This window comes from Sinocyclocheilus rhinocerous, unplaced genomic scaffold (genome assembly GCF_001515625.1).
Source record: "Sinocyclocheilus rhinocerous isolate Xijiao unplaced genomic scaffold, SAMN03320098_v1.1 scaffold2974, whole genome shotgun sequence".
Lineage (NCBI taxonomy): Eukaryota > Metazoa > Chordata > Actinopteri > Cypriniformes > Cyprinidae > Sinocyclocheilus > Sinocyclocheilus rhinocerous.
Window position 1 is genome coordinate 671,756 of NW_015647039.1, and position 16,030 is coordinate 687,785.

General features: G+C 35.6%; 1 protein-coding gene across 1 annotated transcript in view; it reads right to left on the reverse strand.

Annotated features, from left to right (window-relative positions):
- LOC107708484 (dedicator of cytokinesis protein 3-like) overlaps positions 1 to 16,030 on the reverse strand; it is a 225,268-nt gene that overhangs the window by 35,903 nt on the left and 173,335 nt on the right. The window contains exons 14-22 of the mRNA XM_016512739.1: positions 13,554 to 13,679; positions 4,902 to 5,026; positions 4,281 to 4,443; positions 3,791 to 3,897; positions 2,729 to 2,900; positions 2,528 to 2,625; positions 2,352 to 2,435; positions 1,520 to 1,620; positions 1,091 to 1,172 (exon numbers count right to left, since the gene is read on the reverse strand). Of these exons, the coding sequence (XP_016368225.1) occupies positions 1,091 to 1,172; positions 1,520 to 1,620; positions 2,352 to 2,435; positions 2,528 to 2,625; positions 2,729 to 2,900; positions 3,791 to 3,897; positions 4,281 to 4,443; positions 4,902 to 5,026; positions 13,554 to 13,679 (1,058 nt within the window). The remainder of the gene's footprint in view (positions 1 to 1,090; positions 1,173 to 1,519; positions 1,621 to 2,351; positions 2,436 to 2,527; positions 2,626 to 2,728; positions 2,901 to 3,790; positions 3,898 to 4,280; positions 4,444 to 4,901; positions 5,027 to 13,553; positions 13,680 to 16,030) is intronic.

Here is a 16,030-nt window from a genome sequence, read left to right on the forward strand (position 1 = left end):
CCGGAGTGCAGTATAATGTGGTTATCTGATAAGGACATGATATAAATCATCTGTCCAACAACTGCAGACAGATATCCACATTATACAATTCCTATATAAACAGAAGGAAATCACTGATAGGGAAAAATTTCCCGTCAGGTGCTTTCCATGTTCTGCTCATCAACCGCGAATCGCAGGCAATGGGCAGACATTTCTCACCGCAATCGCAACGCGCAGCATGCATTCAGCTCCCGCGGGAGCTAAACACTCTACGCTCCAACCACTAGATTACCTCGGAAATCAAGCGCGAACGAAAACTGCTGCCGCGAATGTATCGCTATTCCCGCGAGAGGCGAACGCACTCATGTAAACGCTATCTACAAACTCGGGTAAATGGTGAAGTACTCACATCCCCCTCAGTAGTCCCGCAAATGCATCACGATGAGCACAAGCCGTCTCCTCGTAAGACGAGCGTGTTCAAGTCATGCTTATCCCTCACAAGAAATAAGCAATGAATGCAGAGCGCATCCAACTCCCTCGAGAGCTGAACGCGCTTGCTCTTCACCACACACACACAGCACGCAAGCCGTGTGAAACTGCAGGTATCAGAGCAAAGCCTCTGGCGAGAGAACATGCACTCCTAGTCGTGTTTAGCTTAACGCTAACATAAACAAATGGTCAGTGAAGACGAAGAAGAGGATGTGTTATCCCAGCGCCCTTTTATACTGTGATAGAGCAGGGTAATGATGTCATAGGCTGTCGCCGTCCAATTTTATTGTAGTTTTTAGATGTATGCTTCAGACACCGGTCACGCTGAAGGCGTTCCCCATAGCGACCTCTAGAGGACGCAGTTCGAAGTTCCCTCGAAAGGGAACCATACAGTGAGTGAATAAGAAATCTCAGAAACATTTCCTTGAGCAAGTTATTTGTAAAGGTCCTTTGAGGACTGCACTGAAACTTCTTAGGTAAATGTACTATTTGTTCTAGTTTCTGTTAAAGCTGAATCACTGTTTATTGGACAGTTGGCCATATGATTTCAAGTGAATTTTTTCTCTTGACTTCTGTTTGTGTGGTTATACAGCAGACTTGGTAACATGACAGAGAATCTTACCCTCATGGCTTCCTGGATGTGGTCCTGTCTAACAACTTCTGCTGATCGGTCCATATACCACTTCAGACAGCGAATCAACTCTCTGAATTTGAAATTGAACATCTAGTTATACCATATTCAGATTATATATATATATATATATATATATATGTATGTGTATATCTTCATTTTCATTTATTCTTTACTAAGATTAGTTTGCTTGCTCAAACTACACATTGAAAAAATGGTGTAAAAACAATTTTCACTCAAAAATTACTAGTAAATTTCACAATTACAAAGATTAATTACAAAGAAAGTAACATACTACGACTGAAATTGTATTTTCTTGTAAAAGGTACTCTAGTAATCTTTGGTTTATTTACAACTTCGAAAAATCATATCTTGCAGTTTATCTTGACAAAAATATCCTGTGAAAATACATGGACTTACTTATAAGCCAGTGCTCCAGCAAAATGCTTCTGGATGTATGTATCCATCACAGGCCGGAAGTGATAAAACTTACTGTCCCGGAGCAGATTGATGATGAACACCTGGACAGAGATGGAAAGCAGAGGTCAAGAGGTTCCTGATCAGCTCTGACTGATGTTGAAAATATCAGTATGCATCAGTGTTAAAATTAATTTGAACTTTTAAAATTAATTAAATCATTAATTTATTTTAAAATATATCTTTTTTTTTTTTTTTTCACTTTTAGTTATTTTAGTACATCGAGTTAAAGGAATAGTTCACCCAAAAATAAAAATCTGCTGAAATGAAGATGTAGATGAGTTTGTTTGTTTATAAGAACAGATTTGTAGAAATGTAGCATTACATCACTCGCTCACCAATGGATCCTCTTATTGCAAAATGAATATCAGTGCAAGAAGAATGCATCAGTGTAGGCTCTCTATTCTCCACACAGAAACATGACAGATGTATTCAGGCCAAGAGAGGCTAGAACATCTTGACATTTTTCACAGGAGTACAAGAAGGCTCTCTGGAGACGCCACTATCAACCAGCTGTGAACGCCTAATAATATCTGGATCCACGCCAGCTGATATCTTCCATTTTTCAGAACAGACACACACACACATAACATGGGCACTCATGAAAGAGATGAATCGAGTGCATTAAAGGGTGTTCACACACGCAAACACACAGTACATGTGGGTCTGAGTCTTTTGATGAATGGAAACCGGACACGTTATTACAGCGGTGAATTATTAATGTTAGTTAAGCTATGGCGTAGTCCTAGAAATGCCATTTGTTAAAGTTTCTAACCAGTGACTGAAACACCAGGGGTCCATATTTGTCTGTGTTGTCATCCAGAATGGAGAACAGCGTGTCGAGGATGTCTTGAAGAAACTGGAGAGGAAAACAAAATGGATGTAAATTACATTAAGCGGACATTAAAATCTCTTATTTTTAAAGACAAAAAAACAAGCCAGAGCTCTCACTTTGACTATTTCTTCCCCACAGACGTGCCGCAATCGCCCTAAAATGTCCATTACACGGTCTGGATGTGCTTTCCACTTCAACAAAGCTAGCAGATCGACTTCACAACACAAACACAACAAGAAAATGTCATTATACTCTGAGAAGTAGATGCAACAACTGATGAATGAAGGAAAAATTGTCAGTAAGTGTTAGTAAATTACCATTCTGAGTCAGTTTGGTGGAAGAGAGCTGAGTGGCTATCCAGAGGGTTTCCTTAGTGCTGCGCTGGAAGATGAGGCTGGACGGGATGTTCGGGCAGCCGTTGAAGTCGTCTTTACAGCAGGGCAGCCCCAGGTACAGCGCGTGGTTACTGAAGGTGGTGTTTTCATCACACTGATCCACATTCACAAGAGAGTTTAACAGGGTTATTATCGTTAACTAAAACTGAAAACATACAAAATGCAACTTGAAAATAAATGAAATAAACTGAAATAAAACAGTGTAAGTATATATATATAAAAAAAGTCAGCTAGTTGTTAGTTTCTCATTTTAATTTAGTTTAACTTGAGGTACTAAACTAACTAAAACTAAAGCTGAAATAAAAATGATTTTTTTTATTGACAAATATAGACATTAAAAACGGTAATAAAAATCACAAAAACACTAGTAAATTACAAAAAAAAACTAAAATGAAATATTAAATGTAAAAATAAAAACTAATTTAATATATCTATATACATCTATATCTATATTTATATCTATATGTATATCTATCTATCTATCTATAATCTGAATGTCTATCTATATACCATCTGAATGTCTATCTATCTATCTATCTATAATCTGAATGTCTATCTATCTATCTATCTATCTATCTATCTATCTATCTATCTTTCTATCTATCTATCTATCGTCTGTCTGTCTGTCTGTCTGTCTGTCTGTCTGTCTATCTATCTATCTATCTATCTATCTATCTATATACATGTTTTAACTCTTGGCAAGTGGATAAAAAAAACAGTTTTTATTTTTAATCCAACTTAAAATTTTCTTTTAAAAATTCTATATTAATTTATTATTTTAATATTATGTATAACTACATGTTTATTAAGTAACTAAATAAACAACTTTTTGTTTATTTATTTATTTTTATTTTTTAAAATCTACTAAATGCATAAAAAAACTGTGGAATATCAAGTCTGCCACGGATATTGATGCTTGCATTCTTTTTTTATGGTAAACACATAATTTCTGATGTGTTTCACATAATGTAATGTCTGCTTCACCTTGTAGATGTAAAGCTCATGGCTCTCGTCTGACAGTGTGGTGCCGTCTTCCCTCATGAGTGGAGTGAAAGCAAAGCCAAAAAGCTTCTTTTCTCCTTTGTCCTTTGCTGTAAAAACAAACAAACAAACAAAAAAGTTTAAATATTCAAGTTTAAATATTCCAAAGTGCTTGTCAAGTTTCAAGTGCCAGTAATTTAAATAAATTAAAATGTTAATAAAAATCATATCACTTCATGAAACAAGTGTAAAAAAAACACAAAAAGCTTTATTTTTGAGTATGTTGAGAAGTGCATGCATCATATAAAACCCAACAAAACATTATCTCATCCATTTCAAAAAGTTTTTTTTTTTTTTTGTAGGCACAATTTATCTTTATATCAGTTGATTAATTTCAATTGGTAAGTGTAAGCCTTCAGATCAAAATGCCAGGAGAAAAATCTATTCAGTAAAATGTGCGCAACATTATACCAGTACTGTGCAAAGTCCTTACTTGAGCAGTGTCTGAACTCAAAGCGCAGATGGGAGCCGCGGAAGCGCTCGATGGGGATGGGCAGTTTGATGACCTCACTCCAGCGCGGACTGTTGTTGTGGTAGAGGACGAAAGAGCGGTACTCGCTGATGTTGTGCTCTCCTGAGCCCAGACTAATGCACTCCTGATAAAACATAGAAGAAATTGGCTTTATAGTGTCAAAAGTTTGCGACACCAACATTAATGATGAGCTTATGAAACTCATTTACTCCTCCAAACTGACTTCAATTTTGTTTGGACTAAATGATTCACCACATGAGCTACAGATCACTGATATGTCTTTCAAAGGGATAGTTTATTCAAAAATGAGAATTCTGTCATTCCACACCCCTACTGTTTGCTTCTAAATGTTAATCCATGCGTTTATGACCTCAAGGTTAGATTATTGTAATGCTTTATTGGGTGGTTGTTCTGCACGCTTAATAAACAAACTCCAGCTGGTCCAAAATGCAGCAGCTAGAGTTGCAGCACAATTCCTTAAAGTTTCTCCTTTTATACCAGGTTTGAAAAAACACGAGGGTGAGTAAATGATGACAGAATTTTTATTATTGGCAACTCCTTTATTAGAGTAGTCTGACGTACTTTGAGGATCTCGCCGTCAGCGTAGAGCACATACATGGTGACCTCGATGTTCTTCTGAACGCTCTTGCCTCCTCTCTCAAAGTCTCCTCTCTCCAGCGTGAGGTAGAGGTCGTTGCGTATGTCGCCTGAAGATAGAAAAACACACACATTAGCCGGGTTTCCATCCAAAGTTGCGAATTTAACTTATGCGCAAAATTGGAATATCGCATAAAACATTTGCGAACAAGCACTGTTTCCATCCAACGAGTCAAAGAGAACAAAATCGACACTTCCTGATAAACTGGCACTAACTATCACTAAGAAAAGTAAGAGAAGCCACTGAATATAATAATTCTCAAATATAATAAATTACTTTACAAACAATTGTCCCACAAAACAATAAATGCGGTCTTGCTTCGGAGGTGAATGTCAGCTGTTTGGGAACGCAGTCGTGGTAGACCGTTCTGGGAGGCAGTTATACAGAAATACTTGAGAACAAAATCGACACTTCCTGATAAACTGGCACTAACTATCACTAAGAAAAGTAAGAGAAGCCACTGAATATAATAATTCTCAAATATAATAAATTACTTGCGCTTTGAGTGAGCAGACGAAACACAATAAATGCGGTCTTGCTTTCGGAGGTGAATGTCAGCTGTTTAGGAACGCAGTCAGACCGTTCTGGGAGGCAGTTATATAGAAATACTTTGACGACAGACTTTGCTCGGGCACTTCAGAATGACCATGACATTTCAGATGCTGTGCAACAAAATCGGTCCGCTGGTTAGTCAGGTTATGCTGTCCCATAGCGCAAAGTCACATGACTTTTTTGAACGCTCATGCGGGATTTATTCGCAAAATGCGTTTCCATCTCCCATTATTCACATTAAGCATTTTTCGCATAAATAAAAAACTACCTCAAGCAAGCGTAAAAACTTTTTTGCGAATTAAGGGATTTCTTTTCGAAATTTGGCGTTTCCATCACTCGTTTCTCATGCGATACTTCAAAATGTGCAGTAAAACAGGGTGATGGAAACATAGCTATTGTTTGGTAATATGAGTATTTTTCATTTTGGCTTAATAAAACTGCACTTGTTATAAATACGTTGTCATTTTGTTACTTATATTTTCATTTTGAAGAATTATTGCAAGGAAAACTCAACATTCAGTACATGTGTTGCCACATGGGGTTTAAAAAAGTTCATACATCTTATACAAAAATCTGATGAAAAAATAAAAAGTTAGAGATGCATAAAGATTTTTTTTTTCCCATTAGTATTTCCTGTGTTTGGATTGTAAATGTAACTTTTTACACTGTTTTTCAGAATATCATTGTTTTGTAACTTTTGTTCTCTCTCTCTTCTCTTGGTGAAACTGCACCTGTCACAAAAACATTGTGTTCTGTGTTTTCTCTTATATGTTCACTTTGGAGGGTTCATGGGTAACCCTTTATTTCGATAGTCCACTTTAGACATTCTATTAACAGTAAGTAACTTTGCAACTACATGTCAACTAGCAGTTAGTAGAGTATTAGTAGACTGTCTGCTTAATATCTTCTAACACTTTCTTTGTCAACATTCTAACCCAAAACCTACCCTGTCTACTCTGAGAGTTAGTAGACATGTAGTTGCAAATTAATGAGAATTAGTTGACGTGTAGTTGACATGTCGTTACAAAGTTACTTATAGTTAATAGAACGTCTAAAGTGGACTATCGAAATAAAGTGTAACCGGTTCATGTGAGTAAACCTAAAAAGTTCAGAGATCCTAGACCAAAAAAAAAAAAATAATAATAATAATAAAATAAAAAAAATAAAAGTAACAAACTTTATAGAATTAATTATAGAAATGTTTTCCAGTAAGTTTTTGTGTTTGGATTGTAAACATCACTTTTACAGACTTTTTCCTTTTTCTGAATACCACTGTTAGGTAGTTTTTTTATTTTTATTTTTTTTTGCTTGATGAAGCTGTACCTGTCAAAAAAAATGTGATTTTGTTCATTAAACTTTCATTTTAGAGGGGTAATGTGAGGAAAATTCAATATACATGTGTCACCACATGGAGTTAGACAAAGATCTAATGAAATAATGAAAAAAAAAATGACAATGAATAATAAAAAAATTTAATAAATAATAGAGATGGACAAAGTTTTTTTTGTGTGTGTTCAAAATGTCACTTTTTCAGAATATCATTGTTCAGTAAGAATTGTTTGTCTTTTTTTTTGCTTGGTGAAACTGTACCTGTCAGAAAATCGTTTTGATTTTGTTCCTTCTATTTTCATTTTGGAGAATAAATGCGGGGAAAACTCTACATAAATGTGTCACCACATATAGTTTAAAAAAAGGCTCAGACATCTTTGCCTAAAATCTGATGATAATCTTGCCACTTGGAGAGAGTGAATTTTGGACCCTGACTTCAGATACAAACACAGTTATTGGGAAAGAACCAAAATACATCAGTCTACTCTGTCTAACCCATAAAAGCTGGAGAGATAAAAAAATATATATATTTTAGCATGCTCCTATACCTAAGTGTTTTTTATTCAAGCTTAAGAGAAAATGTAATGGTCACACTTTATTTTAAGGTCCAATTCACGCTATTAACAAATCATTAACTACGACTTTTGCCTCAATACACTCCTAATTTTCTGCTTATTAATAATTAGTAAGGTAATTGTTAAGTTTATAGGTATTAGGGATGTAGAATATGGTCATGCAGACCATGTATGGTTACCCATGATGCCCCCGGCACACTTAATTCAGCTTCACTTTTAAACTCTTTTACAGTCTGTCATAAAAGCTATTGCTACATAAAGGTCAAATCGTTTGTCCGGCTAAACCGTAGTGTGACGATGTCATCACAAAAATAAATAAATTAGCATCTATTCAATTCTTTTGAATCCATTACTCATTCAATATTAGAAATATCTTTCATCATCAGTAATATGTTAACAGTGAGTATTAATCATCATCCCTTGCTTTGGTCGTATAGATGATTGTGATGATCCTCTGATTTTTTTGGAGAAATGTTATGATTTCATGGCTCTCCATCCACTCTTAGATGACCAAGAGCAGGAAACGTTACAGTAGGAGCGAAAGGCTGTAATAAATCTCATCAAACTTGAGTTCAAGCTGTCTTTACACTGTGACTCCACATGTGACCTTGGTTTTCAGATGACTCTTTCATTATCAACCTCATTCAGTCCATGACCCAGCAGCCCACATTCTCTCCGCCGAGCGGCAAGCATCTGAATCATAACTCTCAAAATAAACACAGACTCTCTCTGGAATAGCGCTTAGCTTTTACTCGTCTACTCAGGGGAACAAAGTTTTAGCTGGTAGTCAAAGAAGTTGTGGACTTAATTTGATTTCTTACAATTACAGCTGATGCAATAAAAGAAAATGCGTGGCTCTGCTAGAAACCATTCCTCCTGCAGACAGTTATGAGCACAGAGATGTACATTTCGGCATACACCTTAAAGGGGTCATATGATGTTGCTAAAAAGAACATTATTTTGTGTATTTGGTGTAATGAAATGTGCGAAGCACACAGCATCTTTACGACATGGCGGCGGGAACAACAAAACTACAGCGAGAATAAAGGTTACGCCTTCTTTCTTTGCGTGAATATGTGTTATGCGTTATGCAAATCTTCCCACATCGTGACGTAGATATGTGGGGGCGTGTTAGAACGAGCCGTTTTAGGTAGGCGTGGCTGACTCTTAACTTTTATAAAGAATAGCTCTTTGGATTTGAGACTTTAGTCTTTGCAACTTTACAGATCTTCTTTATGCACCAAGAGCTTGTAACACTCCAAAGAGAAAGGAAAAATTGAAATCGCATCATATGACCCCTTTAAAGAAAAGCTTCAGTTTGCTCTGATGCCACCTGATATCTCTTGAATGGCTTTACTGGGGGTGGATATACTGAGGGAGAATGATATAAACCACCTTACGCAATAATGTGCTCGCTTCATTGTGTGTGTAATGTGCATAATGAAATAGTTTCCTTGACGTTTGCTTACAAATTGAAAATGACTTGTACATTTTGAGTAACAAAGAACAACACTGACCGTCTGAGGACCTTTGCAAACATTATGAATCCCCATTATACAGTATGTATGAACTGATATTACAAAGTAGCACACATAAAAGTCTGCTCATTATAACACTTCTAAAGGTACCCTAACAGAAGCGAAAAACTAAAACCTTCAAAAAAAAGTTTATATATATATGTTAATATGGGTTGGCTAAATGAAAGAAAAAGTGTGTTACAAAAAGACTGTTGTACTGTCATATTTTACAAGTTGTATTTACAAGTTGTTGTTTTTTTGTATTTTTTTTAATTATGTGCACTGATAAATCATGCATAAAAAAGACCAAAAACATGCATTAAGAATGCAAATAAATTTGGTCAATTTAGATTTTATGTTGACCTTTCCAAACATACATTTAGATAAAAAAATTCAAACTTAAATTCCACAGTTTTATAAATTGTTGTTGCTTATTTGTTCTGTTACACAGCATTATTAAAAAGGGTTATTATAGTTAACTAAAAACTGAAACTAATATAATATATTAGTTTCAGTATAATATAGTATTATAGTATAATATATTAAAGTATAATATATTTAGTTTATAATATAATATAAACTAAATAATAATAATAATTATTATTATTATTATTATTATAGTAATAAAAATACTTCTGTTATTTAAAATGAAATAAATGTGTTTCAGCTAGTTACCAACATTTCTTCAAATAATAAATATATAATAAAAATAATATAAAAAACTAGAACAAAAATATAAAAATAAATAAATAAATAGTATATAAACGACTAAAAATGACAAAACCACAATACATTACTTTGACTGAAACGAAATTGTAAATGAAAAATATAAAAATATATGTTTTTAAATATTCATAAAAACTATAATAGCATATCAGTGATAATAAAATAACACAGTTACACAATACCTGCATAAAATTTCATTTTGACAACTGTATTTTTTTTAAAGCAAATGTCTATGACATTTGACAAAATTGGAAAAAAAATTTAGAAGAAAAAAACTATAGAAACTTTTTTAAAAATCTTTGAACATGCTCTGGAGTCATTATAAAATAAAAGCTGTTAAAGTTTGATTTTAAAGTTTAATGTTTTATGTTCTATATTTTTTTGTTAGTAAAGGATTCTTATAACCCCATAATTCGTAGTGTTTAAAATTAAATGTTTAAAATGATTTAGCAACTATGTTAAATGGTTATAATTACTAAATATCTTTTCAATAAATAATACTAGTTTCGTTACAGGAATCCATATTGACAATATTGGCCTTGATGGTACTTAATATCACATCGAAAAGAAAGTAAGCGGGCATGCAACGTCCCACATCACAAATGCTACTTTTAGTTAGTGAATCTACCATGAATCAAATCTAGATAAGAAAGCAAATACAATCACAACTGCTTTTAGAAACAGTGGATGGAATAGACAAAGCTTTATTTAGTAAAAGCCGGAATCAAGCTTTGTGTGTTTGTCTGTTTGGCTGACAGTATCCTACAGTTCCACATCCCAATAAAAATGTTATCTGGCAGCAGCAGGCTGGCTCCTGTGCGTTCCTGTTAAGACGCTTTCTGTAATGGGTTACGGCTACAGCGTTAGACGCTTCTCTCCACTGCTTCAGAGCTATTTCACTGAATGAACTCCATATAAAGCTCTCTATTCAGGCACAAATTCCTTCCAAAAAGAAACAATCCTGGTGCATCCCCAGCTGGAAAGAGACAGCAAAAAATGAATGCGAAAAACCCTCCCAGAACCAAGGCTGTTGAAATCAGGCATTAAAAAGAACCCGGAAAAGCTGAAATGGATGATGCAATACCAACCCGTCAAGACACTGACACCAGAAAAGGAATGTTTCAGAAAACAAATACTTCTGGAGAGATTTTGTTAAACAAACTCATCTCCGGCTTATTGAAAATGTAATGCGAATGAATAATTCCCAAAGCTTGTGGCACTTCAAGTGTCATTAACATTTCATAATGCTAACAGTTCAATATTCCATCTAATTGCTGCCTCCAAAACCTAATATCATTTGACAGACATATATTGTTTCTTAACGCAATGGATCCCAATGCTGGGACCAGGCTTTAGAAACCTGGCCAGTTTGATCTTTTTAGGGAATAAAGTCAATGCAGCAATCTGAAATAAGATTACAAGGGGTTTTCCCAGACACTGTGGTTCAATAACATCTAAGCCCATTCAGAAATACACATACCTCAGAAACCCAAGGAACCATGGCTCTCAGAGGGCCATCGACTTATTGGTGTCTCAAAATGCTGAATTTAAAGAGCACAGCCTTGTCTGTGATTATAATCAAACTACCTCCAGTTGATCGATCAGTGGATGATAAACCAATCACTGAGCTCTTCAGAAGAACAAGGAAGCATTAACTCAGACACTAATGAGATGGATCTACAGAAGAAGATTGAGGACCTATCAATCCACCTTCCACTGCAGGACATCTGGGGTTACAAGACTGATATGTGAGTTTATGGATGAAGAGAAGAGATATTGTACATGGCTACACGATTTTGACACTGAAGACTGTTGGGGAATGGACTGGAGAGGCAGAGCTCTATCGAATGAGTCGATGGAACACGCAACGACAGGATTTTATTAAGAGAGCAACTTTGAGCCCCAAGGCTCGTTCTGAATCACAGGGAAGGGATTTCTTAACTCAACTTTGACGTGGCAGGAATCCAGCTGGTTTTACAGGCCCTCTGGGGTTCGGAGCAGAGAGCCGGTAGAGTCTGTCAAAATGTGGGTCGTATTCATTTATATAAGCTTGGTTCTACGCAGTTAAAAGCCAATGAGGGTGATTATGTGCTGTTACGTACGATTATTAGTCGTGCTAAAGGCTCTTTCACAAGACTCGCTTCAGGGCTCACCCGTCGCTTTGACCTCCACATGAAGAGGTTTGCGGATGGCATGATGGAAGGGTGGCTTTATGAGGTTTCTAGGTAGTGAGGAAACTTTGAGTTTGGAACCGAACTAAAGGTTTTTAGTGATTTATTTGATACAATGAAAAAGCAACAGATGTTTAGGTAAAGGTACGTTAACATTTATCACTGTTTTTTCATCACATTTTTGCACCTGAAATTCAATCATTTCGATAGGAATTTACACTCTGGAATTTCATGAAAAATGTATCCATGCAGGTTTCGCAACGGGTGGTTGGAATCGCCAATTGTGTGTTTTGGTCTGCAAATTGTCTTTTACTAACATGACCACACCTTAATGCTGCGATTCTTTTAAATTTAGCCAGTAAGCAACCACCTATAGCACATTAGAAACCACCTACTGTAGCAACAACCTGACAACCACAAAGGCTAAAAACAACAGGCAAAAACACATTAGCAACAGCATAGCAACACCTTGGAAACCACCTACAACACCCTAGCATTCTGCGAAAGTCAACCCAATTATTTCGATTGAAAAGAGTGGCTGATACGATAAGCCGCTAATTATTTGCATGTTTTGGCTGATAACCTATAAATGGAGAATATTAAAATTGTATACCATTTTGTCTCATTAAAATAAAAACAACAATAAATAAATTGTTTTATATGCTACAAGAGAATTTAGGCACCACAACATTGTACAGTATGAAAAATGGATATTCATTTTGAGATTTGCTAAAGATTACATTTAATTATTAAATTATTAGTATTTTTAAAGATTAACTTCAAGTGACCATTAAAAGACCATTCACAATTAAACAGTGACCATTCATAACTAAACAGCCATTATCACCCAATATATTAAAAAACTTCTAATAATGGCGATAACCGATATGGTACTAACATATTGTGCAACGTGTATGAATAACTACTACTACGCTGTGGATATAAAATGTTATACTGTTTTATCTAAATAAAATATAAAAAAATCTACACTATATCTACAGTAATCTACAATATGAAAAATATACATTTTGAGATTTGCTAAAAATTACACATTATAATTAAGTTATTATTATTAAATAATATTTTTTAAGACTATCTTTAAGCAAGGGCTGGTCAAATATGATCTAGATGTAAAAATAAGGGAAATGATCAAGGGGTACTAAGCAGATAATATCGGCCAATATATCTAAAAAATTCTAATATCGGCCATAAACCGATATGACACCAACATATTGTGCATTGCATATGAATAACTATTACTATACTGTAATTATTAATATTTTATACTGTTTTTGCCAAAATAAATAAATAAATAAATGCTACAGGTAAAATTAGGCATCGCAACATTGTACAAAAATGGATATACATTTTGAGTTTTCTAAAGACTACATTTAACAAAGTTATTAAATTATTAGTATGTTTAAAGGCTAACTTTAAATGAACATTAAATGATGTAAAAATAAGGAAAATAAGCATGCATAACTATAGAGCCAATATCACCTAATATATTTTCAAAATCTAATATCGGCCAATAACCGATATGGTACATATTGTGTAACAACTATTACTATATTGTAGATATTTTAAACCTAACTTGCTGCAACAGTCTACTTTCAGACCATGAGTATAAAGTCTTGGCATTTATCTTGCATTCATTCAGTCCTGAACAAAACTTTAAATCCAACCGTGACCTTTGTGAGACTTACCTGGCATGATCACATCAGGGAAGCCCAGTTTGCGTGTGATGGCCACGCCGCGGTTGAATATGATGGGGTTTTCCCTGCGCACCTGCTCCATGTCGCCCCTCAACAGCTGCAGTGAGATGATTAGACCTGCACGACAAGACGAGTTTGGGGGAAATGTGAGACAACTTCATCATGACAACCACTGTAATTATCCTCGTGATTACGTTAGCATTTATTTAGTAAAATGGGCCTTTGTTTCGAAGAACGTACCAGAGAGATTGTGTTTCTGTTACAATTTTATTCAGGTCTTTATGCTGGCTGCCAGTAACTGCCACAATTAAATTCAATCAAGATATTGTTTTGGGTCTACAATGCCGCTAATGACCTGGCTCCGCATTACCTTCAATTCCTCATTAAATCGTACACACCGGCCCGCCTGCTGCAATCAGTCATTCTGATTGCCTGGCTCCCGTCAGTTCCCAGTGGGAAGGGTTTCTGTTCATCCGGGTCCAGAAATTTGTCTAGGCCTTCCCCTCGATGGTGGAATAAACTCTCAATTAGAACAGTTAACATACCAATTACTACTGAACGATACCTCAAAACACACCTCTACCATATTCTTTTCCACTAGAACTTAAACTGGCATTACTTTGCTTGTTGATGCAGCTCATTTTGAGTGTTTTAGGAATCTGATCTAGCTTTTCAATATTACTTTGGACTCTTTCATCATTTCCCAGACATTCGACATAAAGCTGCTTGGTTTGAAAGTGACTACTGTCAATCACTACACTATTGGCAATAGACCGTTTTTGTCTGCAAATTTCCTCCGAAATTTCACTAATGTGACCACACCTTAACACTACAGACCAGTAAGCAACCACCTATAGCACCACCTACAGTAGCAACAACCTAGCAACCACATAGCAACAGGCTAAAAACACACTGGTAACAGCATAGTAACACCCTGGAAACCACCCACAACACCTCAGCATTCTGTGAAAATCAACTCAATTATTTTGATTGAAAAGATCGACGATATTTAAATTCTGGCCGATACGATAAGCCGATAATTATTTTCATGTTATGGCTGATAAACAATAAATGGCCAAAATTTAAATTTTATACAATTTTGTGTAATTAAAATAAAAATATTTTCAAATTTTCTAATTGTCTAAAATATATTCAATATTACATTGGACTCCTTCATCATTTCCCACACGTTTTACGAAAGCTTGTTTCCGCCACAGGATAAAAAATATAATAAAAAGGTAATTGCAGTTTTTTTCTTGCAATATAAACTTGCAATTCTGAGAAAAAAAGTCACAATTCTGAGAAAAGTCCAAATTGTGAGATATAAACTATAAAATCAGAAATATGAAGAAAAAAAAAGAAACTTGATAAAAAAAAATTTATTCCACGACGGCAAAAAATTAAAATAAAAAACTATGAGATGTAAACTAAGAATTAAGAGAATCAATGACCAAATTGTGAGATAAAAACTTAGAATTCTTAGGGAAAAAAACTCAAATTGTGAGATATAAACTGAGAATTGTGAGGAAACAATGTCAGAACTGTAAGATGTTAATTAACTTACAATTCCAAGTAAGTCACAATTGTGAAAAAAGTCGCAATTTTTATCCTGTTATGGCAAAAAAAAAAAAAATTGCGAGATGTAAACTAAGAATTAAGAGAAACAAAGACCAAATTGTGAGATAAAAACTTAGAATTCTTAGGGAAAAAAACTCAAATTGTGAGATAAAGTTGCAATTAAAGTCACAATTGAAGTTGCAATTTTATTTTATTTTTTATTCCATGGCAAAAAAGGACTTCTATAGAGGTTATGTTTGGTTTTTGAGGCTAAAGCTTTGCATGTGACTTGTATTCTTAGTTCCCTTTCAGTAGGTCACTCTCGACGTCACGTCGGATGACCGACGAATTGGGATCTCGCTTAGAGAGACCAATCTACTTCGAGTGTAAACTAAACGAGCCAATGCACATTGGCATGCGATTATTGCATCCAGCTGCCGCTGATCACAGCATGAGTATAAGTAGGCAGCAGATGCAGCGCATATTCAGCTTTTCGATTCGGAGCCGAGCGGTTCTATCGTTCTGCTCCTGACCTTCTGCAGAGAGTAAAAACTACAGCAAGCACGCTCTTCGTGGGCTCCCGTGCTGGTGGTACGGAGCTTCAGCGGCGGTGGTTTCCCGTGTCGAGTGGGTTGCACACATCAGGCTGCACTACCCCCTGTGTGTGTTGCAGACTGCCATCTCCCCTGTGCGCTTCAGCACACTAAAAGAGCAATTTCCATTCTAAAAGAGCTTCACGGGTGGAACGTCTTTTTAAAAACGCGTCTTTTTAAAGATGTCGTACCATCCGTGTGTTTCTGGGTGCGGTCGTTACCTGGCACCGGGTGATGGTCACGATCGCTGCCTCTCGTGCCTGGGCGTGAAGCACGCTGAGGCCGCTTTCGTGGATTTCTCATGCTCCCAGTGCGGGG